The sequence below is a fragment of the Petromyzon marinus genome, chromosome 6, assembly GCF_048934315.1.
Source record: "Petromyzon marinus isolate PM22_M1 ecotype Great Lakes invasive population chromosome 6, UKy_Petmar_22M1.pri1.0, whole genome shotgun sequence".
Lineage (NCBI taxonomy): Eukaryota > Metazoa > Chordata > Hyperoartia > Petromyzontiformes > Petromyzontidae > Petromyzon > Petromyzon marinus.
This window is the reverse complement of record NC_133672.1, coordinates 4,325,072-4,349,054: the sequence shown is the minus strand read 5'-3', so window position 1 is coordinate 4,349,054 and position 23,983 is coordinate 4,325,072. Positions and strand designations below refer to the sequence as shown.

General features: G+C 46.2%; 1 protein-coding gene and 1 long non-coding RNA gene across 2 annotated transcripts; both read right to left on the bottom strand.

Moving 5' to 3' along the window:
- Positions 1 to 3,373, bottom strand: LOC142923257 (uncharacterized). Its single transcript, XR_012940648.1, has 2 exons — positions 3,290 to 3,373; positions 1 to 1,336 (listed from the first exon to the last, which is right to left on the bottom strand). It is a non-coding gene; the product is annotated as an uncharacterized LOC142923257 (long non-coding RNA).
- An 11,255-nt stretch (positions 3,374 to 14,628) lies between these two features.
- Positions 14,629 to 19,247, bottom strand: LOC116939641 (S-geranylgeranyl-glutathione receptor P2RY8-like). Its single transcript, XM_076064274.1, has one exon. The coding sequence runs from the start codon at positions 19,245 to 19,247 to the stop codon at positions 18,135 to 18,137; it is 1,113 nt and encodes a 370-aa protein (XP_075920389.1). The 3' UTR covers positions 14,629 to 18,134.
- Between the last annotated feature and the right edge of the window lie 4,736 nt (positions 19,248 to 23,983).

The window sequence follows — 23,983 nt, the reverse complement described above, 5'->3', positions numbered from 1 at the left end:
TAAAACTTTTAAATATGACCTTTAATAATGAAAATAAACCATTTAATTTCTCGTCGATGGTAAATATCAATAAAAAATCATCTTTTTGGGTCTGAGGGATGGCGAGGGGGGGGGGATAAATAGTTTGTATAGAGGATGTCAGTTGATATGAAGGTCCTTCAACCAAGCCAAGATGGCAGTAGACACTATGGATTCCGCCAGGGTGTGCGTGGATGGCGCACTCGTCGGTGATGCGTTTGATGGTTCGGACTTTGCCACGGTCGCAATTTGGCGATTCTTTGATTTTCCATTCGTGGAACAACGTGTGCGACGCGCGTCTCGCGTGCTGCGTCCGAGCGCTGTTCAGCAGTGGGGTCCACAGCCGTCGTGAGGGAGGGATAATCTCGAGTCCACAACGATGTGTTTTTTTATCTTCCACGTTCGTAGCCACCCACCATTCAGACCATCGAGTGCCGGCGTCTTTATTGTCGGTTGTCAGTGCGGATTTAAGGCGAGGGCGACGTTTTCCATGATCTTGTTCTGCTCCTGGATCGTCGGATGTTGGCTGGAGCAAAAGGTTCGCCAGCACATGAAGCCACCGGAGTGAAGTGGACTTCAGGGTGCCGCTGATGACACGGAAGTGCGGTGGTGATTTCGAAGTCGACGAGGTTTGTTGAGGGCTGGCACTCCACACTGGAGCACGTCGGGTAGAGTACACCGGGCACTGTGTCGATATCGTGAACGTGAGGGCGTCGCTTCCCCACGTCGTTCCCGAGAAATTAATGGACCCTGTTGACTCGTGCTTTTATTTTCATCTTGGGACGTTCAAGGTGGTTGTTGAGCGTGCGTTGGGTCTCGGGTACCGAGGGGTGGTGGTCGTACGTTCGTGGCATTCCGCAGAAGTTGAAAGTGGGGGGAAAGGGGGTGAAGGATGATCTCCTCCATCGCCAAGCCCCGAGGATCCGCCTCTGTACTCGGTTGCAATTCCGCGAAGAGAGCCACATTTTCTAACTCTGTTGCAATTTGTCCCACGGCTCGTGTTCGTTGCGCGTTGTAAAATAACTTTGAGATGTAATGTCCTGCCATGGAATACGCAAACAAATATGGCACACGTCCTTCGTATTGGGTATATGCGGACAGAATGTTAACGCGAGATGCTTGCCCGCTGTTGCTGTAAATTGATCGTCAATAACAACTTGACGTTCGTCTAGGTGCAGCCCTGCAATGCAATTGCCTGCCCAGGCCATTGCTGGAGGAAGGGTCTCCCACTGGAGAGGAGAGCTATCGAGGGCCCCTCTACAGTGTTAGAGGGGGCTCTCTGATATCTTCGGGGCCGTCCATAAATGACGTCACGCACCTAGGGGGGGCGGTTGATAAATGTGACGTCACATCAAAATGCGCAACTTTAAATAAATATAGACAACGCGTTCTATTATATTCTTGGTTCTTTAGGTAAAGTCACGTAGAAGGGAAACAATAAAATAATACAAATATAAAACAATACAATTCTCACGTTCGTCTAGGTGCAGCTTTGCACCTAGACGAAAGCTTTAAATCAAAACACGTTCTACTTAATTAAAGTTTTAAATGTTTTCTCCTACACCATCAGAGTGCAGCGCCACATTAAATACGCACTACAATGACAATAGTTTAAAGCGATTTGAAGCATTTTAGGGGGGGAGGGCAGAGCTTTGTGACGTCATATTTGAGGGGGGGGGGTCTGACTTTGTGACGCCGTGTGACGAGGGGGGGGGTCAAAAATCGTCAAATCGCGTGACGTCATTTATGGACGCCCCTTTTTGAACACTGACACTTTCACTGCAGACCCACGTGCGTTATCATTGCTAGGAATGGACAGTTTTATTCTCTCGTGTCTGATTTTTTTTAAAACACACACAACACAGGCGGCGGAAGGGGGGGCATTCCACACGCGGCAATCGTTAATAATGTGTAAACATATTCTTAGTTTTTTCGGTAAAGTCACGTTGAAGAGAAACAACAGAATAACAAAATATATATAAAACAATAAAAAATTCTCACGACGTTTCGACCATAACTCAAACGGTCATCATCAGGTGTGTCGGTTTGCAAAATTTGCATCATCAGGTGTGTCGGTTTGCAAATTTATGCAAACCGACACACCTGATGATGACCGTTTGAGTTATGGTCGAAACGTCGTGAGAATTTTTTATTGTTTTATATATATTTTGTTATTCTGTTGTTTCTCTTCAACGTGACTTTACCGAAAAAACTAAGAATATGAATTACTGCAGTCACGAAATCTTTAAATCAAAATTTAATGTGTAAACATGTTGACGGAGATAGCGCCTCTCTGTAAGTACTCTCACTTCACTCTCCAGGTACGTGACACAGGGACACGAGGGATGTGGTCCGCACCCCATCTCCTCACCACTCCCGCGTCTCTTGGCGCCTCACCCGTGTGGCGTGACGTCAACAAATCCATCTCCTCACCTGCCACCCGCGTCTGGTGGCGGTGAGGTCATTAGCTAGGCCTCGGCAAGGTAAAAAACAACGAGCCTACCTTTACCATACCTTTTACCTTACCACAATACAATCACTCTACCCTACCTTTTACCCTTTAGCAGGTAAGGTAAAAACAACGAGCCTACCTTTACCCTACCTTTTACCCTTACCCCATTCAAATTACCCGATTACAGGGTAATTACTGGGGTACTACACATGAACAAGGTTTATAACAGGTAAACGCTAGGTAGAGTGCTTTATTCATCTATAGAATACTCTCGATAATTCCAATTTTACACGCTTTCTTTAAACTCACTGTTGTTGTATCCTCAAATCTTGTAACTCAATTTAAACCCACTTCCCAATGTGGTATCCACTGCAAACTTGGTATACTTATGTCTTACTGATGATAATACTATATTCTATCATAAAATATATATTTTTAAACATTTTTAATGTTATGTTTCGGCTTGGGTCTAATTGCCCACGCTAAATTGACGTTGGCTGTAATTGGCCACGGTCCCCTTACGTTGTGGCAAGCTTCGGGGCCACTTCATGGAGTCGTGGAGTTCTGACATTACTAGTACGGCACATCATTAAAGCGTGTTTTTAAAAAAAGTACTTTTAAAAATATTACTTATTAGATGGAAGCCACGGACTGCGCCACGGAGCTTTTAGCGGTAAACAAGGCACCGTATTTACCGGGTAATACTTCGCCGCTACCTTTACCCTACCGGGTAATTCTTCCGAGCTACATTTACCCTTTACCTTACCCCTTGGCATGTCGACACCTTTACCCTTTTACCCGGTAAGAAGGGTAACTTACCTTACCTTGCCGAAGCCTATCATTAACCCCTCTCCTCACCTGCCACCCCGTTGTCTGGTGGCGTGTGACGTGACGTCATTAACCCCTCTCCTCACCTGCCACCCCGTTGTCTGGTGGCGTGTGACGTGACGTCATTAACCCCTCCTCACCTGCCACCCCGTGTCTGGTGGCGTGACGTGACGTCATTAACCCCTCTCACCTGCCACCCCGTGTCTGGTGGCGTGTGACGTGACGTCATTAACCCCTCCTCACCTGCCACCCCGTGTCTGGTAGCGTGTGACGTGACGTCATTAACCCTTCACCTGCCACCCCGTGTCTGGTGGCGTGTGACGTGACGTCATTAACCCTTCTCACCTGCCACCCCGTCTGGTGGCGTGTAATGTGACGTCATTAACCCTTCTCACCTGCCACCCCGTGTCTGGTGGCGTGTGACGTGACGTCATTAACCCTTCACCTGCCACCCCGTCTGGTGGCGTGTGACGTGACGTCATTAACCCTTCACATGCTCCACGCGTCTGGTGGCGTGTGACATGACGTCATTAACCCCTCACCTGCACCCCCCAAAACCCCAACCGCGTCTGGTGTCGTCGGCCCCCCTCCTCACCGACACACCCCGATCTCGAGGGACGTCATCACCCGCTGTGCTCCACCACTCAGCGGCGTTGCGTGGACCCTGTCAGGTGCGCACGCCGACACACACGCGGGGTCTGGCAGTCGCCAATTCAGCAGTAATCCCCGGGACCTGAGCAGTGCCAGATTATAGTGGGACGTGGTAGCGGCTTCCACGTGGTAGCGGCTACCACGCGGCTACCACGTGGCTACCACGCGGCTACCACGTCGGGACCCCGCGCTTTCAAGCTATCAATTCCGGTTGAGTGATTCTGCACTTGCTCTATTAACAGCTGGGTGTTTAAGGTTAGCGATTTGTTGTATCATCTGGCTGTATAGCAAATGGAAAAAAAATGTACTATGCAAGTAACATTTTTTTGTGTTTTAATGTGATTTTTTTTTATTTAGGGCCCCTTTATAACATATGCTACAGGCCCTCCACTAGCTTCATCGGGCGCTGGGCCTGAGGCCAATGGGACGAGACCCTGCCACAGAGCGGGTGGAAAGGTGATTGTCCGGACGTCGGAGTTAAAAGGGGAAAGGCATAAAGGGTTTGTAGGAAAAGTGGGACAGGGAATCAGGGCTTTTGCCAGGCGACCCTTTGTTGTCCTTCCCCGCACCTCCCATTAGTACGGTTGGCTACGTACGGTGCGAAAGAAGTTAAACATACATACGCGTGTGTTGCTCTGTTGAATAAACAACAAAACGAACAATCACGCACCTGGAACTTATCTACACGTTAACTGGGCAACGACCTCCACGATTCCTTGTATCTCCGTGTCCTCTCTGTTCACATCTCTGTGTGTCTCTCTCCGTTGTCACCTCAATGTATCTCTCCTGTGCGTGTGTGTGTCTCTAAGAGCGTCTCTTCTCCCTGTCAAGCACGCGGCCTCGCTTAGTGTTGACGCGGCAATTATCTTAGGAATGAATCAGCATCACCAAATCTGACCGCATCACTTCACTCGGGGATGCGAAAGTTGTGTGTCCCAGGGATGTATTTTCAGCTACGTATATGAATTCATGTCACGCTTTGCTTCTCCCGTTCCAAGCACACACTCGCCAATGGCACTGCATTCAAACCACACCGTGAACTCAAAATAGCCTTCACGTGTTCTCGGCATGCATGCCACTATCTTATAGTGTGAACTTTTCTCCTTTGCTCAGTACCATCTATACGTTTCAACGATACCCAAGGGCTCGTGACACAACAGCCAATTCCCGTGACTGCTTTGAATGTATGTTGCACTTTTTTCGCGTCGTACGTAGCCTACCGTGATAATCGGAGTCGCGCAGCAAGCCCTGCCTTGAGTCTCGCAAACAATCTGCAGAAAGGGCACCCCGTGCCTTCGTGCATTATGAAAAGAACCATCAGTATTTCCTGAAAAAAGTGCATTGTGTTCGTCTTGTCTTAGATCAACATTCAACTAAATTTGATAAATGTGACCGGCTGACAGCGGCAGCAGCAGCAATATACAACTGTTGACTGGTTTTACCATAATTAGGACTCATCGGCATAGTATAGTCACCAATACTCAGTGAGGCAACGTCTGTCTCTGGGAACCATGTATGTGGTGTTTCCAACATCTACACAATACTCTTTGGTTCTTTTGGTAAAGTCATGTAGGTAGAAATACAATAAAATAAGTCAGTGAAAATAAAATAAAACAAATCAGTGATTTATTTTTTCTACCTACGTGTCTTTACCGAAAGAACCAAAGAGTATGGATTCCTGCAGTGACGAAATCTTCAAATCAAGATCTACACAATGGGGTCCACATTATCTTGGCTAATGCCAACAGAAATGAACTCTGTAACTGATGATAAAACACACAACACAATTGTTCAGACTGGAAAAACCGTAGGTTTTGAACAAGATTATACTGTGTTGCTGAGTCTTCGTTGTCTATCACTGCTGCTGTTAGCCGGTCACAGTTGGTGACTTTACCGAAAGAACCAAGAATATGAATAAAAATGCACTTGTTTTTCTTTGGTTCTTTCGGTAAAGTCACGTAGAATGAGAATAAAATAATAAAATAAAACAATAAAATTCTCATGACGTTTCGGCCACAACACAAGCGGCCTTCTTCAGGTGAAGGAACAAAAAACTGTCGGGACGACAGAGCTCCAATGAACGCTGCTAAGATTCGTAGCGTCTTTTAAGCTGGTTGAGAGAAGAGAGGCACCTTGACAAAGGGGTTAACATATCAAACAGGAGAATTTATCATTGAAATAGCTGAGGGATTTAGCTTGTGACTGGTCACAGAAATAGCTATGTTAAAGTCAAAGCCTACACATCCACACATCCACAGAGGCACCTAGTACAAATCAAACGGGAGAATTTAGCATTGAAATAACTGAGGGATTAGCTTGTGACTGGTCACAGAAATAGCTATGTTAAAGTCAAAGCCTACACATCCACAGAGGCACCTAGAGTTCGTCCCCACAGTCACAAGCTAATCCCTCAGCTATTCAATGCTAAATTCTCCCGTTTGGTTTGTACTAGGTGCCTCTGTGGATGTGTGGATGTGTAGGCTTTGACTTTAACATAGCTATTTCTGTGACCAGTCACAAGCTGAATCCCTCAGCTATTTCAATGATAAATTCTTCTGTTTGATATGTTAACCCCTTTGTCAAGGTGCCTCTCTTCTCTCAACCAGCTTAAAAGACGCTACGAATCTTAGCAGCGTTCATTGGAGCTCTGTCGTCCCGACAGTTTTTTGTTCCTTCACCTGAAGAAGGCCGCTTGTGTTGTGGCCGAAACGTCGTGAGAATTTTATTGTTTTATTTTATTATCATATTCTCATTCTACGTGACTTTACCGAAAGAACCAAAGAAGATGAATCCTTGCAGTCACGAAAGCTTTAAATCGAAAATGCACTTGTTCACGAAACGACGGTTCTTTGAAAAATGTACACAGGCTGGGTGCATTTTATACATTTTTTTAGCGGCTCATTTGAAAGCTTTTTCTCCCCTTTTGTTCCAGAAGCCTGCATTATTTTATTCTATTACGATGGATTTTTTTCTCCCTCAGAATACATCCTTAGAAAGGCTGCCCCCCCCTCCCCCGAGCTAGTACGCGATGTTATTAGCGTCACCGCAACGAGACAAGACTCCAGTTTCCAACACATTATCTGGACCGCATACAAGTTTCCAGAAACTTAAAAATAAATGCGCTCACGTTGTTCGTCGATGACTTGAAAAAAAAATAAACCCAGTCAATCCACGAGGCGGTTCATGGACAATTTGAAGTGGCCACTGATTTGAAATGGGAGCGAAGTTCCAAGGTGTTGTATTGCCCCGAGTGTGGGGGAATTGTGCAGACACTTGAAAGGCACCGAACATCCTGTAGGGGCTACTGATGTGCTCCTGTTTTTACTCACTCGTGCCCCTTATTAATACACAACGCTGGCGTTATTAAGTTGTGCGGGTAGAGTTGTGAGCTGCAGCATTACGAATGATCACTGGAGAATGCATATTTTAAACTGCCGCCGAACTATTCATTTACAAGAGTTTGTAAACTGTATGGAAATAGATGTACAAAAAAACACACACGCAAGTTTATACAACTGTAGTGACATCGCGGGATGTCACTGTGTGGTGCCGGCCCTAGAGAGTCACGGCGTGCGGTGTCACGACATCGCGGACACCACGAGGATGTGGGTGCAGTACCGGCCCTAGGGGCTCGGTGAGAGCTGATCGATAGCGCTGGATGGCACCACGCTCGGCGTGCAGTGCCGGCCCCTACAGGATGGGGTGTGGGAGTGCCGGCCATGGGAATGGGGTTACTAAGGGCCGTGGCACTCTGGTTGACCCCAGAGGCCACGTGACCGGTTAAGTCTACACAGGGGCCCCAAGTGGGGGCTAGGAGTGGTCACATGTCAGGGTCGAGATCCTGCTAGAGGGTTCTAGAAGGTGGTCGTGGCCAAGAGCGGAGCCAGCCACGCCGCAGAGGATCTAAGCCGGGTCCCCCAGAGGGACCGGCGCTGTTGTTCATCCTGAAGAAACCTTCATCAACGTTCTACCGAGTCTCCAACACGTGGACCTGGACCCGAGCTGTGGTCCGGTCCGTAGTAGCTAGTCACGTGGTAATTAGTGTAGTTAGCCTGGTGGTCACCACCTGAATAACTACACCAGTCACGTGGTAACTAGTGTAGTTAGCCAGGTGGTCACCACCTGGATAACTACACCAGTCACGTAGTAACTAGTGTAGTTAGCCTGGTGGTCACCACCTGGCTAACTACACCAGTCACGTGGTAACTAGTGAAGTTAGCCTGGTGGTCACCACCTGGCTAACTACACCAGTCACGTGGTAACTAGTGAAGTTAGCCTGGTGGTCACCACCTGGCTAACTACACCAGTCACGTGGTAACTAGTGTAGTTAGCCTGGTGGTCACCATCTTGCTAACTACACCAGTCACGTGGTAACTAGTGTAGTTAGCCTGGTGGTCACCACCTGGCTAACTACACCAGTCACGTGGTAACTAGTGTAGTTAGCCTGGTGGTCACCACCATAGGTTGCTATTCTGTTCAGGGGCAGTTACCCCGTGTGTTGGTGTTAAATAAATGTGTTGCCTTCCAAAGTACGTCTGCGACTCAGTTGAATTCACTACACGACTACATGATTGTATATACATATATGTACACTTCGGTGTAAAGATACAAAAAATCCCACCCCCCCCCCCCCTACAGCCTGAACAGACTGTTGGGGAAAGTATTATGAAGGCCGGCACGGCACACGCGAGGGTGAATGGCCAGTACCGCGCCCATCCGCCTTTGCATCCCCAGTGCTGATGTTTACACATCGCACCATGTACTCATTGGAGGCTGCGTCGACTTCGGGGAGGCCTAAGATCGGTTTAGTTAATCGTCACTGGTGTTGGCCGTGAGCGGGAATCGAACTTGGGTAGCCTGGTTTATAGCACAGCGCGACAACCACTGCAACACGGCTACCTCCTATCCCCTATACTATAGTACTGTATACACAAAGACAAATATACACATGCAAACACACGCGCACACTCGATGTGTTTCACTGCGTTGAACACCGAGAGATCTGGGACTGGCTAATTAACAGTTACCTTCACCAAATAGAACCTTACATGCGTGTACTGTGTCTTGTCAGGCTTAGTTTCAGCCAGAGCTGTTTGGGGCCAAGCTCCTGAAAATAGTTCTCAGCCCTTCCCCAGCGGGGCTGTTAGCGCGCGGAGGTGCGGGGGGGTGGGGGGGATGGAATCTTGGGTGGCCCTGAAAAATATTCCATGAGAAATCAAACCCCAATTGTACAGAAATCATAATGGGTTAAAAAAGAAGGTTGAACGTGTTGGTTACATGCATTTTCAGAACCGTTGCACGACGGTACTGTTTATACATTTACGCGTCTTCCAACTCAAGTGGCATCACCAGATGCTCCCGTGGCGTATTTTGGGGGTAGGGGGGAAATCGCGATGAAATCCGAAAACCAAATAAAATATGGGATCGTCCAAAAAAACTCGTATACTCGGCCAAATTTATATTTTTAAATAAATATGAAAATCGGGAGTACATCTCGAGAGCATACTGCCACCTACCTACCATACTTTTTTTTTGGACACCGTACGAGGGAATATATTGCTGGCGTTTTAAACCAGGCATAAAATACATTTCTATAGCACTCGATCTGGAATATTTTGAAAGCCAAACTCGAGTGAAAAGGAATGCAACTGGTCATCTCGAAAATAGCTAGGTCCAACGACGTCATTGATGAATTCTAGTATCTCATGAGAAATTAGATAACGGAAGGATGCCCATGACCTCCACACTAAACCACAACATTGTTGCCATTAACACAAGGGGCCTTCGAAAATGGATATATATTTTTTATTGTCACGCGGTTTACTCGGCAGGGATGGCGTGTTTCCATACTTTTAATTTTTTTTGCGTAAATATATATTTTTAGTTACTTTTTTTGTATTTATATGCAGACATACAATTAGATTTAAAGAATGGTATATGCGGTAAAAATGTTTAAAACGTCGTCAGACTATCGCTTATATGCGTAGAGTTGGCGACATGATTTGCACGAGTAATATTTGTTATTGAACAATACTAACACATTCTGTTGCGCACAAATTGCGTAAACAGGCAACTTTTGGCCAACGTTACGTGTTACTAAGAAGTCATCTATGTCTCGCTCGTGGCTGTTGCACATCCCAATGAGATGTATTACGGTTACATATTTTGCTGCTAAGTTTTGACAAATAGTTGATTTTGTCTAGACAAGATCCGGGCACCATTTAACCTAAGTTATTTCGGTTATAACGCGCAGTTTATATGCGTGTATGCGTGTGTATCCGGTAGAACCATGCGCATACACAATGGACGAACGTGTATTCGTTTAATACACGTGCTTACATGTTACTGTGTCACACGTGTAGGGTAATGGTATCATGTCACTGCTGGCAGGAAGAGAGAACCATTCGGGCGTCCCTCTTAAGGAATAACTTTGGCCCACTTCCACGCTGGCCAGCCGTATTGGAAGAGGTGGAAGTACCCACACTGAACTCCACCGCAAGCGAACCTGACAATCGACTCTCTCTGGCGTTACCCATTTAAACTGCTGGTTGGAAAGAGGGTGGTGGAATTTAAGACACTTGCACCATTGTTTTAACTGCCGCACCAGGGGGATCAAATTGCTAGTCCAGTGTGCTCGCCCGTTAAAGCACGGCAGCGCAACGTTGTGTGAAAGTGACCTGCAGGAGTGTGCATTCCTCTTGAGTGTTGAAAATGCGTGTAAACTTCCTCGTATGGTCGATGTAAATGTAGGAGCAACGGATGCCATTTTACATTGAAGTGGTTGATGAGCTAGGTAAACTGCGTCACGAGTAACGGAGTGTGTCGCTGTGATGATGCCGGCCCCTTCGTATTTCTGAATCTGCCATTGAGTCGTTATGCGTTCCGTGGTCTCTCCTTGGTGGTGCCCAGAGTTACACGCGTGTCACGTGGCTGATGGAGACCTATTTCGGTTGGCTACTTTTTTAATTGTCTAATTTTACTTTTATGATGATCTTATATATAAATAAAGCAAGCGTCTGCTTATATTTGTCATACCACTATAGTCTGTGTCAAGGTAATTCGCTTCGGAGAATTGTACCAAAATAATCCACAACATCAAATTACAATTTATGCCTTGTGCCGGTTGGCCCTGTTTGTATGTGGACTCTGCCACCTCAAAGGAGATGTAACTCTATCATGTGACCCTCGTGCCAGTTTCGAAGTATGAAAAAATAAGAATAGGTTTTACCCTTTCTGTCAATAAAACGGGTGTTAAGATGTTCAAACGCCAAACAGATACCTGCATTAACAACACATTATTGTGGTGAACATGTAAACAAATATGCCCTGATAATATATGGCATTGTCTTTGAAACTGATTTATCTACACGAGAGACAGCTTCCTTATGGCCGAGTCTCACCAGTGTCAGACCAGAGAACGCCAAAAGGCGAACAGTAACAAAGCCAATGCACGTATCGGAGCATTTATGTAACTCTGGTGCCGCCTGCTGATTTATTATGTGTATAACAGCCTGGGATGAGCGATGACGCAGTGGTTTTAACCCACTGCCCAAAAAAACCTGTACTGTGATTAACTTCTTTCGTACCGTACGTAGCCAAACGTGCTAATCAAGACTTACATTAGTGCGCAAGTTATATGACTGGTCCAGGACCACCCCGCTGCCCTCCCTCCTCCTCCGCCCTTCTCCCCCCTTCCACAATTTGTACTGACCTGCGTGGTGAAGTATGGTCGGACGTGCGGAGGCCTTAATCCAGCGGTGGATTTATAAATGATTGTACTATACATGACATAGCGGCCTGGTTGGTTACGTGGCAACATTCAGTATGTGGATCAAGAAGTTTTAATTAAAAAACGAAATAATTATGTAAAAGCTTCTCTACCTATACCTCCAGTTCCTATTTTAAATGTGTACGTGTACAAATGATCTTAATTAATCCACTGCTGGATAATCCCACGCCGTGCAGGTCGTGGGATTATTTAATATGTACCATTCCAAATCTTACTTTAATGTTTGCTTTTGCAAAACACGGGCTAATTTGTCAGTTACTCCTGAGATATATGGTATTTTAATTGTTTTGATATTCTTATCACTTTCAGCAGTTTTGTTCGTTCTTGGTTTGGCATTCAATGCTCTGTTAATTTGAGCATTATTGTAGCCATTCAGTCGTAGTGCCTTTTTCACATGTTTAATCTCTCTCCTTAGACTTTCACCATCTGAAACTGTTTTTGCCCGATGTATGAGCGTCTTGATGAGAGAGGATTTCTGTGCTGGGTGATATACGCGAATCTGCAAAATACCATATATCTCAGGAGTAACTGACAAATTAGCCCGCGTTTTGCAAAAGCAACACATTAAAGTAAGATTTGGTACGGTACACAAAATTAAAAAAACTAGTGTCTTGTACTAAAGATTAATTACCTAATTTATCAACATAGGTGTATATCGGAGCAATTGCTTATGTGGGATGTAACATTAGCGTAAGACTAAAAGAACACCAAAGGAACATAAAATTATCTCAAACACAACTATCGGCAGTGGCAGAACATGCTTGCCAAAAAGGACACTCAATTGATTTTGAGAACGTTAGAGAATCCATCGAAATTGAGAGAAATGCCAATAATTTTAACCGCTCTAATAGCTACAGACTTAGCGCAGCCTGGAAGCGTATTATTAAGTAAAATACACAATACATATTACATTTCCTTATAGAGGAATCACATAGTAATTAACTGATTACTAATCTATTATATAATTACAATACCCCCCCACCTCCGCCTCTGATCTCGAAACCTGATGGGGTTCAATGATGACGTCGTCCTGCTGCACGATTTAAGACCGGAAGCAGGTGGATGGCTTCACTATTTTGGCAAATCGCCCGAAGATGCTGGATGTAATTACCAGCGAAACGTCGTACTCAAATTCAAAATGTTGTGGATTCACTCTTCAAACAAACCGGTGAGCTGAAGAAGTAACTAATTGGCGTTTTGTTAACGTGACACATTTCTTTACTGATTGGCTGTGTCGGGTGGTAGAGGGTTGCGACACATTTATACTTACGCGATCTAACCCAAAAGCCTTTATTTTAATAAATGGTTTATGATACTTTCACGTGTTCTTAAAATAATAATAAGGGAATAGGCTTTTGGGGGTGAATTTCATGGTGATCCATTATCAGATACCCCTTTAAATTAATAGAGATGTGTATGGAGCCATCGCTTTCACAATATTTAACTCGAAGTTGAGAGAAAAAAAGCATGAGGCTTAATAGAATTTTACAGGGCTCGTAGAACTGGCGTACACTTCCTTCCAAGCATACAGTTAAAAAAAGGAAATCGACCAGTTGCGGTCTGTAATTATGGCATGAAACTGTCGGTAATTTGCTAACTGCACCTCCACATAAAAGAAGTTGGTGGCCCAGATAACGTAATGACAGGCTTTCAAAGGGCTTGTATCAAAATTGGGCCGAGATGCCTGGGGCTGCAAGACGTAGCATGCACATTCTGATAGCTCACCTCCAAGTCCACACCACGGGGTTCAGGTTGTAATATCTTGCCAGCATTGACTCTATTCTCAACAGAGTCTTTGTATTTGTGGCCAGGTCGCGTCTCAAACAGACGTTAACAGCTCGCTCAGTGGGTTTTACCTGTAAGATAAAAAAAAACATACGTTTTAGTTTTATTTGTGTATATTTTGCACTATCGTGTTTTTGTACTGTTTGTAGTTGTAACGTTCTGACCCACTCTCTACTGGAAATCTCTGAAAAGAGCTTTATTGCTCATCGGATTCCTCCAGTATAAATAATATTCAGATTCTAATGTGGGCTCCATCAATAAGTGATATGCAATACATATTGAGTACATGTGTAACTCGGGGTGAAGTGATTCCCCCCCCCCCTTCCATGACCCCATCCCCGAACGATTCAGGACTTCAATTTTGATCAACAATTAATCTTATTTATTTATTACATTCCGGTGAATGGTGCAGTAGGCTAGACGGTTCAATGATCAATGTGCTGCCCTGGCATTGCTGAGACCCTTGATTCAAATCCAGACAGGGGACTCGGATATTAAAACCGGGTTCTTAAGTGTAATGAGTTTATGGTCTCCATTCACCAATGACTTCACAAAGAAAGAAAAAAGCCCTTACATTTTCTTGGAAATGCACTTGGTTTGACGACAGTCTAAACCGGTTCGACTGACAAGCGACGAAAAAAATTCGCCTCTGTGGCAGAGGGGTATAGGTCCACGTAGTAGACCACAGGTCTACGCAGCAGTTCTTTGATATCCATTTCCACGGGCTGCTCTCTGTCGGAAAGGGACGCGCTGCTCCGAGAGATCTGAATGGATTATTTATCTCTGGACGGCGACACTGATATTACAACAATTGTTATAACATTGTGGGAAAAAAAAGTACAAAACAGCAAACCGTGGGGGTGAATTGGAGTCATGTGAACCCATGACATGCAGCGTGTAAGAATCGAGAAACAAACCTTTATTGTGAAACGCCAATTGCTTCAACATGTGTTTTTATTTTCAGTTTTATAACTTTTTGACTGATCTCGTATGTTGCTTTTAAATTTGATACATGCCTTTCTTTAAAGCCGCACTCATTCTATTCTTCATTCTTCACTTCCTTGATCTTAAAATTAAACATTGAAGAGAATTGACGAGATAATCGTGACATTTCTTTGACTTTTATTTGGAAACAATGATTACGACCTATATCTATAAAAAAACAACATCTTAACATATAAAAACAGTTGCTGGATACCTTTTGAGCAACAATGGTACGTGAACAAAATACAGTTCAGTGCATAAATACAGTATGTGATGTAATGGCATCGGTTGGCATTTTATTCTCAATGTAAAATACGGTGTGTTTAAAAAAAGTTCAAAAAAGTCGTAATTGTTCATTTGAGTTAGGACAAGATAGACACATCCTGTGTTTGATAGCCTTGAACCGGTGGTGAAAATGCCACATTCCTGTGGCAGGACCATGATGACCCGCACTACAAGCATTGTTGACCGTCTCTCAAAGTGATACTCGTTGCATCAATCCCAAAGGGACGACATACACACATATTCCCATATCAAAATGCATAATCGAATTCAACATTGTATTTGGTAATCCATCAGAGAGCGCTACATGCCGTACAACATATGCAACATATGTGTAACAACAACAACAACAAAAAATACGTTTGTAAAAAAAAAATCAGTTGAAGTGGAATTAGCCCCTAAATGATATTCACCCCCCCCCCCCCCAACTTGTGCGCTACATTAAATATGCCAGTGGCTGTACTGGATGGGAGAAGGGGGTGGGGGTGCAATTCCCCCCTGCTCCCCAATCGGAGCAGGGAGATATTTTTTTCCAAGGTCAGCCCTGGACAACGCTAAATAGACAACCTGATTAGCACCCACGAAGAAGACACGCCGCTCATCGTAGCTGATCGTAGCCGTGGAGAGGACTGCCCCGATTTGTTCAGAGTTCCAGCAGCAGCCACCTCCACCCTCAACTGGCTTTCGCAAGAGCTTCGTGTACAGTGGGGACACGTTTCATGAATTACATTTAATTGAGCAAAAAGCAGTCGGGACAAGAGCTAATCTGAAGACATCATCTCCCATTGTGTATTTGCATTTCTCTTCCCACAGCCGGACACTATGTGGCTTGTGTGACGATTGAGAAACCACTAATTTGCTATGTTATACATTCCAAAGTTTTGATTACAAACGGCATCAAAAGTGCATCGTGGGGTAATCATCTGTGCTGTGGCACATGCAGACAAAAGTCGTATAACCGGAAAGCATTTTTTCGTGTTTTTTATTAAAACACTTTTTTTTGGTTCTCTTAGCTATTCAAATTTGCAAGAAAAATCGTTTAACTCAACAATAGGCGGCAGCGTAAGTAGCGCTTAAATAAATCCCCACACCCATTGTGGCAGCCATGGCAGGACGAAAGGACTCCCGTTATATTCCTAGCTCTTTCGGTAAAGTCACGTTGAAGGGAAACAATACAATAATAAAATATATATATAAAACAATAAAAATTCTCACGACGTTTCGACCATAACACAAACGGTCGTCATCAGGTGTGAAAAAACCAACGGCAAGAAACATTTGAAAGAAGTGCCGGTTATGTGTCACTTTCTCATATAAACTCACGCCTCCGATTGGCACGGTTGGCTTCGTACCGTGCGAAAGAAGTTCAACATACATACGCCTACACCCGTACTCTCTAACCCTCCCGATCCTCACCCTTCAACATCCAAGAGACCGATCAACGCAGCCGTCTTATGCCGGTCTGGGGTCAAAAGGTCCCCCGTGATCATTTCAGGTGGCAGTCCTGAGGCCGTGTTGGAAATTCCACACTCCCATGATGGAGGGGCCGTCTGTCCACCAAACAACCTTAGTTGTTTTCCGTTAAAACGATACTCGTTTTATTACCCACGGAGGGATGATGGGTTTAATTGACTCTCAGCTGGGATAATGTGGCATACCCCCGGTTTTCCACGTGAAAAAAAACACTTGACAGTGTGGGTATTAGGCATGCGGCTATTCATCTCGCTGAGCGGTCTGCTGAATTGCCAGGATTCAGTCTGTGTGGTCAATTCAACTATTTATTCAGTTTAACGCACACACACACAAGTTGGTGCGTGCGTCGTAAGCATCGATTGTTCTCAATCAGTGCATCGTCGCATGCCTGTTTGTGTGAAATAGCCAATGTGGTGTTAAAAAAATTCCTCCCGTAATAGCGGGAATCCATGAGTACCGTAAGTTTAAAAGATAGCAAGGTAAAGGCTCAGCCCTGCATTGTCTAGCTCTTGCTGCTGCTGTTGGGCGGACCTCCACGAGAGGGTATTGATAATGAGTATAAGAACATTTTACTCGTTTTCTTGGAGAAAATGTATGCAAAGCCAGTATTGGACAGTGGGCCAGTGGTACTCTGCACGTGTACCATGGTCCAGTGTCCCTGGGCACACCTAACTTGAATTATTATTAACAACAAAAAGTCCTTGATGTTTCTGTTGTTTTAATGCTGACATTTCGCTACATTCGTTTAATAAAAACTGCAGGAAATGTTTTTTTTTATCTGACTTCCACATTGTGCACGGCTGCAAATTGCTTGCGGTATTATGACTAACAGAGCAAGCAGCTGCCTGCATTGGACTGTAGTGGTAAGGGCTCGTGATTTATGAGCACCCTTCCACGTAAAACCATGCTTTAAAATAAAATATAAATTACATTTGAGAGATACTGAAACAATTTAAGTTAATTCCATGGTTTTACTGCACGTAAATTCAGTTTCTCTTCACTTATTTTTCTTTGTCCCCATGAAGATCTAGGGCCAGATTTACATCTCAATGGGACGGCGGCTGGGAAGGCGCATTCGTAAACACACAAATGAAGCCCACGATTTTTTTTTGCTAACAGTCTGTGAGCAAAGCTGTAATTGATTTTTTAAATCACAGGCACAATTATGTTTTGTTCGTCTGATGCAGGTAGTGACTGCTTTGTTAACATGGACGAAATGCTGCCACTTCTCCAAATCCATAAAAATTCCCCTTCATAAACGTAATCCTATTAATAGGATTTTTCCCCTTTTTTGTGGTTAATGCAGACATGAATCTTTGTAAAAAGGTTTCAGTTTTGTTGCCAGAAAAAAAGGGGAAAAACCCTATTATTACATTTTGGTACTGGAAAAGCAGGTCTAATGATGTAGATGCTCACCCCGAGCCCTCATTACTTTGATAGTGCATTGTCTTTGAGCTGTGTAACACCTTTTGGCGTCATCTGGTCGAGCACCAATTTGGTCGAGGCTCAATAGAAAGCCGTCCCTTGGTGTGGACCAATCAGTTTCAAGGACAATGCATCATATTATCATAGTATGTTTTTTGTTTGCATTTTGACTGCAGGTATTGTGGTTAATGCAGACATGAATCCTTGTAAAAAGGTTTCAGTTTTGTTGCCAGAAAAAAAGGGGAAAAACCCTATTATTTCATTTTGGAACTGGCAAAGGAGGTCTCATGATGTAAACGTAATCCTGTTTTTTAAAAATTCCAAACCAAATATTGGCAATTCGAACGCAGCTATCATTCCCGCTTACCCTTTAACCATTGACCCGCGCTTGACGCCTTCCGTTTTCTGTCACACCGAAAGAAACCTTCCCCCGACGGCCGCCGCATCTCACAGGCTGCTCACGGACACCGAGGACTTCTTGATGGACGAGGACTCATCGGACCTCCGCGCCGCTCCTCCGGCGCGGGCCAGGCTGGGCTTGCCCGCTTCCGAGAAGGAGCGGCTCGTCTCGTCGCTGGTGCGGCGGCAGCGCAGCGCGGAGCGCAGGCGCCGACGGAACTCGGCCGAGGCGCAGTAATAGACGAGCGGGTCGAAGCAGGTGTTGAGGCTGCTGAAGGCCAGGCACAGCTTGTAGACGCCGTAGAGGTTGCTGCCGCCGGCGACGCGGTGCATCAGCGAGTGCGCCAGTAGCACGCAGTTGCAGGGCGCGAAGCAGGTGACGAACGTCGCCAGCACGACCACGGAGAGCTGGGCCGCGTGGCGGCGCACGTGGGCGGCCCCCTTGCTCGCCGCGGCACCACCGTTGCCACTGCTGCCGAGCAGCAGCGAGCGGATGATGGCCAGGTAGCAGAAGACGGTGACGGAGAAGGGGACGAGGAAGACGCACGCGAAGAAGACGACGCAGTACGTCTGGAAGAACGACACCACCGAGCCCATCTTGGGGAAGACGTCGTAGCAGGTGGTGATGCCGAGCTGTGGCACGTCCATCGTCAGCTTGATGAAGTGCAGCGGCGAGGCGAACAGCAGGATGATGACCCACGTGCAGGCGCTGGCGGCCACGGCGGTCCGAGCGCCGCGCAGCCGCTGAGCCCTGTGCGGGTGCACCACGGCCAGGTAGCGGTCCACGCTGATGCACGTGAGGAAGAAGATGGAGCAGTGGGTGTTGAGGTAGAGCAAGGTGGTGACGAGGTGGCAGAGCGGGCGCCCGAAGGGCCAGTCGTTGCCCCGAAGGTGGTACGCAATCTGCAGGGGCAGGAAGGCGAGGAAGAGGAGGTCGACCGCCGCGAGGTTCATCATGTAGATGTTGGTGGACGACGCCGACCTGCTGGCCCGGATCCTGCCGCAGAGCATCCAGAACGCGGAGACGTTGGTCGGGAGGCCGACGAGCAGGATGACGATGTAGATGGCGGGCAGGGTCATCGTCGTGAGGCGGCCCGTGAGGACGCTGGTGGTGAAGTCGTCCAGGGTGACGGTGCTGTTGGAGCTCGAGTTGTCCATCATCGCGGCGATCCGTCTGCAGCAGGGACAAGTGGCCGGGCGACGGAGGTTATATATACACACACACACAAGATGCAGCCAGATGACGAACGAACAACTGGTCTGTGTTTGTAACACCTACACACTCGTGGCTTCCTGCTTCCGCATAAAACCACTGCTGCTAATTAATTTCCTTAACACAAAACAAATCTAATCTTTAACACGTAGGCTTTCGCGACCAATATCATCCATAATAGAGGTTTTTTTTGGGGTTAGATCGCGTAAATATATAAATGTGTCGTTCAACCCGCCACCACCCGACACAGCCAACTAGTAAGGGTTGTCACGTGAACAGAACGTGGCCAATTCGTCACTAGTACAGCACACCGGTTGTGAGTTGGAGAGCCAAGCCACAACATTAACGATCTGAGTACGACGTTTCGCCAGTAATTACAACCAGCTTCATCAGGCGACAGCCAGATTTGTGGTGACCACGCAGCTGCGCTCTTGCACAATGTGGGGACTCCTCTACTTACGAGCGAGCTAGGTTCCTGAGGTCTGTTCATAGGTCGGTTTGTGCGTAAGTCTAACTTTACTCCTGTCGTTGATTCCAAACGTGTTGTACGTCGTGTTTACTAAACATGGGGCATGGCTTTAAAAGTTGTATAATCTCCTGTAGATGCCACCCGTTATTCACGTTCTGCAGATGTAGATGCCACCACCGCCATCTATTGCGTGGGGGTTGAACTTACGAGTCTCGGGCGGAACAGGCAACTGGACGTATGGGCAGCTTTGTTCGTATCTCTGAAAGTTCGTAAGTCGAATGTTCGTAAGTATAGGAGTCCCCTATCTTCTCTACGAACATCTGTCCGGCGGTTTTCATTTCCTTTACTTCATCGCCGTGATCCTCGACCCGGCCTTCAATAGCCGCACGAGCATCCAACTTTTGCGCCTGTGTCCCCGTCAACAATTATTTGATTTTTCTTCAGTCACCGCTTTGTGGTGCATGGCCCTTGTACTTCTCTTGATTACGTTCAGCTCAACTCTGCAGCCGTCATCGTGAAGTCATTACAACAACATACGCGTGAGTGTCTAACACTCGGTAGTTCCTCGTGCTCTATTAATTATCCCACCAATGTAGGGCTCCGGATGAATGGTGGCGCAGTTGAGTTCCTGGTCACGGCTACTAACGGCAGTGGTGAGTGGAATCTGAACCGGTCCTGGGCACCCCATTCACCGAGCAGAACTAACGAGCATGGTGAAGTATGGTTGAACATCCCACATGGCTGGCACGGTGGGTGAGAGGAGCTTTTCATCCAGCTGTGGTTAACACTAGGTTGTACATTGTTAGTATAATACTTCACTGGTCGTTATGACTTACACTGCTTTAGCAGATATGCATTGGTTTTTTTTGTTATACTCTTCGGATAAATGACATTTTACGAGTTTTTTAAAAATCATTAGCCCATTGTGCATCTCTACTATTTTCAGTCTAATAAATACTGTCCAATGCTCCTCATGTACAAGTACAGGCCCGTTGTCAATCGGCTGCTGAGTGAGGGCCCCCCCCCAATGCTGCGCTGTGTCACGTTAATCTTTTGACCATACTTCACCACGCTGGTCAAGGCGGGAGGGGCATGGACGTTGGAGAAAGTAGTGCCATAGCAACAACGAATAAAAAAAAAACCCTTTATTATGAACGAATTTATTCTTTATATACATGGTGCTTCAAAAATATGTTAACACTTCCGACAATTTGCAACAATACCGCAAGAATTATGCTGCTGCCTCCGGGCTCTGGAGCCCACCTGGAGAAGATTCCAGGCCACGCGTTGACAACGATGGCGAACAAGTCGAGACTGTTTGACTTTTTGAAGCTATTTACATACTTTTGAAGCTATTAACATTACATTTGTTATCATGTTACAGTGTATTATCCGTTCATATTCCAGTAAAAACGTTAGTCCCATGTGATTGTTAACATTTATTTGAAGCAGCCTGTATTAGTGACCAGACTCAATGATGGTGCACCTCGTTAACTTCCCACAATGAGTCACGTGCCATGTGTCACCGTGGTGCCACACCCTTTCGGCAGGAAGGAGCCAGGAAGGTCATTGCTGGATAGCCAGAGGGAGGAATATTTTTTTGTACGACCAATGGAAATGTTTGCCCATGCAGTGGTGTAATATCTCGACTAGACGCCTTGACATCCTCCCACGAATAATCCCTCATTGGGTGCTGGAGACCTTAACAAGTCAACAGCACGTGTTTCCCCCTCCCCACCATCCTCTCCGTAATTAGTGTTGGATGTGCAGCGCCACAACCCACGCAGTCTAATCTCACACGTGTGGTTATCGAAATGGGCAGTTTCCAGCGTGTGACCAGAAACAATTTCAAACTATTTCTCAAACTGGCGATGGGTTTCTCTCGTCTGAATTAAACGTCGTTTTTGTTTGTTTGTTAGGTCTGATGGATTCGTCCGTGCAGCCGGCTTGAATTTGGTGCATTCTACCTCTCTTTGTATGTGTACTCATCAACTAACATGTGTAATAACAGTGGAAAAGTGACTCTTATAGAAGCGTTATTTCTTTGCGGAAACATTCTCTTTGAATAAAAGCTGCGCAAATGATCGATGAGAGTGGATTGAGAAGTTCTAAAGAAAAACTGTTGCGTGTCCCGTGACTCAGTCGCGACTCTGAGCGGTGATGATTGGTGCTGAGACGGGCTGTGGAAATTCCGCAAAATCGCTGCTCATTTTATTACCCCAGAAGGGGCGATGGGGTTGAGTAGACCCTCCTTAATGATTTTAATTTAACAACATTTCGACTGTGAGATTGGCATTTCTCTACAGCACCGACTATGAATCATATTTTTTTCGTTAGAATTCCGTCAATTCCGTCTAGCTCTACGCGGTGAGGGTGGAGCGGTGGCACAGTGGTTGGCGCACTGCACTGGCGAGTTTGATTTCCGGCCACGAGTGATATCTGAACCGGGCCCTGGGTCCCTCTTCACCAATCTGCATTGACCAGCGTGGAGAAGTATGGTCAAATAACCATCATAACCCACACAGCACGGTGAGGCGTTCAGACAGCAATGGATTGATAGAGGGATTGTGCTTTATATCATACACAACATGATTGTCTCCGACCATTCAAAGTGCTCTCCTACGCTTTTTTGAGCAGGTGTATTTTATGCACTCGAGTCAGTCTACTCACTTTAATCGTCACCATCCTCGACGCTTTACATTGTAAACCGCATACCGACGGCAACAAAGCATTGCCCGTTATTGTAAATTCACTTTCAGGATTAAAAAAAAATGTATCCACTGACTCACTGGTCTAGCCTTTTTCTTCTCTAAAGTAACCATGCAGAAAGCCATCCATGTGTATCGCTCCTGTACGGCTATGATTAGCACGGTTGGCTACGTGCGGTGCGAAAGAAGTGCAACATGCATACATACACCTGAGTTGCTCTGTTCGATGAACAACCGAAACGAACAACCACGCGCCTGGCACCTCTCTGGGCAACGACCTCCACGATTCCGTGTATCTCCGTGTCCTCTCTGTTCACATCTCTGTGTGTCTCTCTCCGTGTCACCTCAATGTATCTCTCCTGTGCTGTGCGTGTGTGTGTGTCTCTCTGTCTCTAAGAGCGTCTCTTCTCCCTGTCAAGCACGCGGCCTCGCTTAGTGTTGACGCCGCTCTTACCTTAGGAAGGAGCCACCATCACCCCATCTGACCACATCACTTCACTCGGGATGCCAAAGCTGTGTGTCCCAGGGAATCGCCTTTCAGCCACGCATATTAATTAACGGCACACGCTTTGCTTCTCGTACATACACATCACGCAGAGAAACCAACTAACTGCTCATGGTTTTCGAGGTCACAGGCGGGCAGTGGCGAGCACACCTATTGATATTCAGGAGTGGGAAGCTGACCCAGAAATGTAAATTCCAACCGCCTCCCCACGGCAAGTGGCGGAACGAGCAGGCACTCGTGTTTTTTTTTTAAAGACACGAAACCTTCCAGTGAGAGCTGAAGCCACAGGTATTAACAGTTGAAGGTAGAAACCTGAAACTGCCCAACCCAATGCCTGTGCCTGTACAGTACCGTAGTCGCTGGTTTTTTTTATATTCTCGAAGCCTAAAACATTCCAACATTGGCGTTACAGTAAAAGGTAAGGGTGCAACCCTGCAATTGCTCGCTCACGTCACCGGTGGTGGGAGGGCTTCCACTACAGGTCGCCCTAGAGGGCCTCCTTAGCGGGGTACTTGGCCTACTCTTCCACGCTGACCACACTAAAGGCACACAACCGGCAACCTCTGAAATCCACGTCTGGTGTGCCGACCATCGCACGGTGGCAACATCCCTAAGTATTACAGGACGTCGCATGTCCGTACTCGCTGTGGACTGAGGAATGAGACGGGTTTGTGAACATCCACAGCAATTTACAGTTACAGCACCATGCACAAACACGGCGCTGGGTGTGGGTAGGTCGACGGGTTACGACGTTGCACCGCGCTAAAAAGTTGGTACAATACCTGCGCTTCCAACGTGCAGGTATCACCTTTCTGGTCGATGTCACGGAAAACCAACTTCCTGGCGTGCTCGTGGTGGAGTCTCTTCTTCACGCCTTCTTTCACCTGTGAGGCTGGCTGCATCAGTGATCCCACGGATTACTAGCGCCGGTTGCCGATGATCAAGGGGGCTGTCTATGGCTCGGATATTAAAACTTTCGTCAGCCCATGGGGAGGGGTAGGG

Excerpts from the sequence above, each read along its gene's own strand:
- LOC116939641 (XM_076064274.1), bottom strand. The coding sequence starts at position 19,247 with ATGATGGACAACTCGAGCTCCAACAGCACCGTCACCCTGGACGACTTC.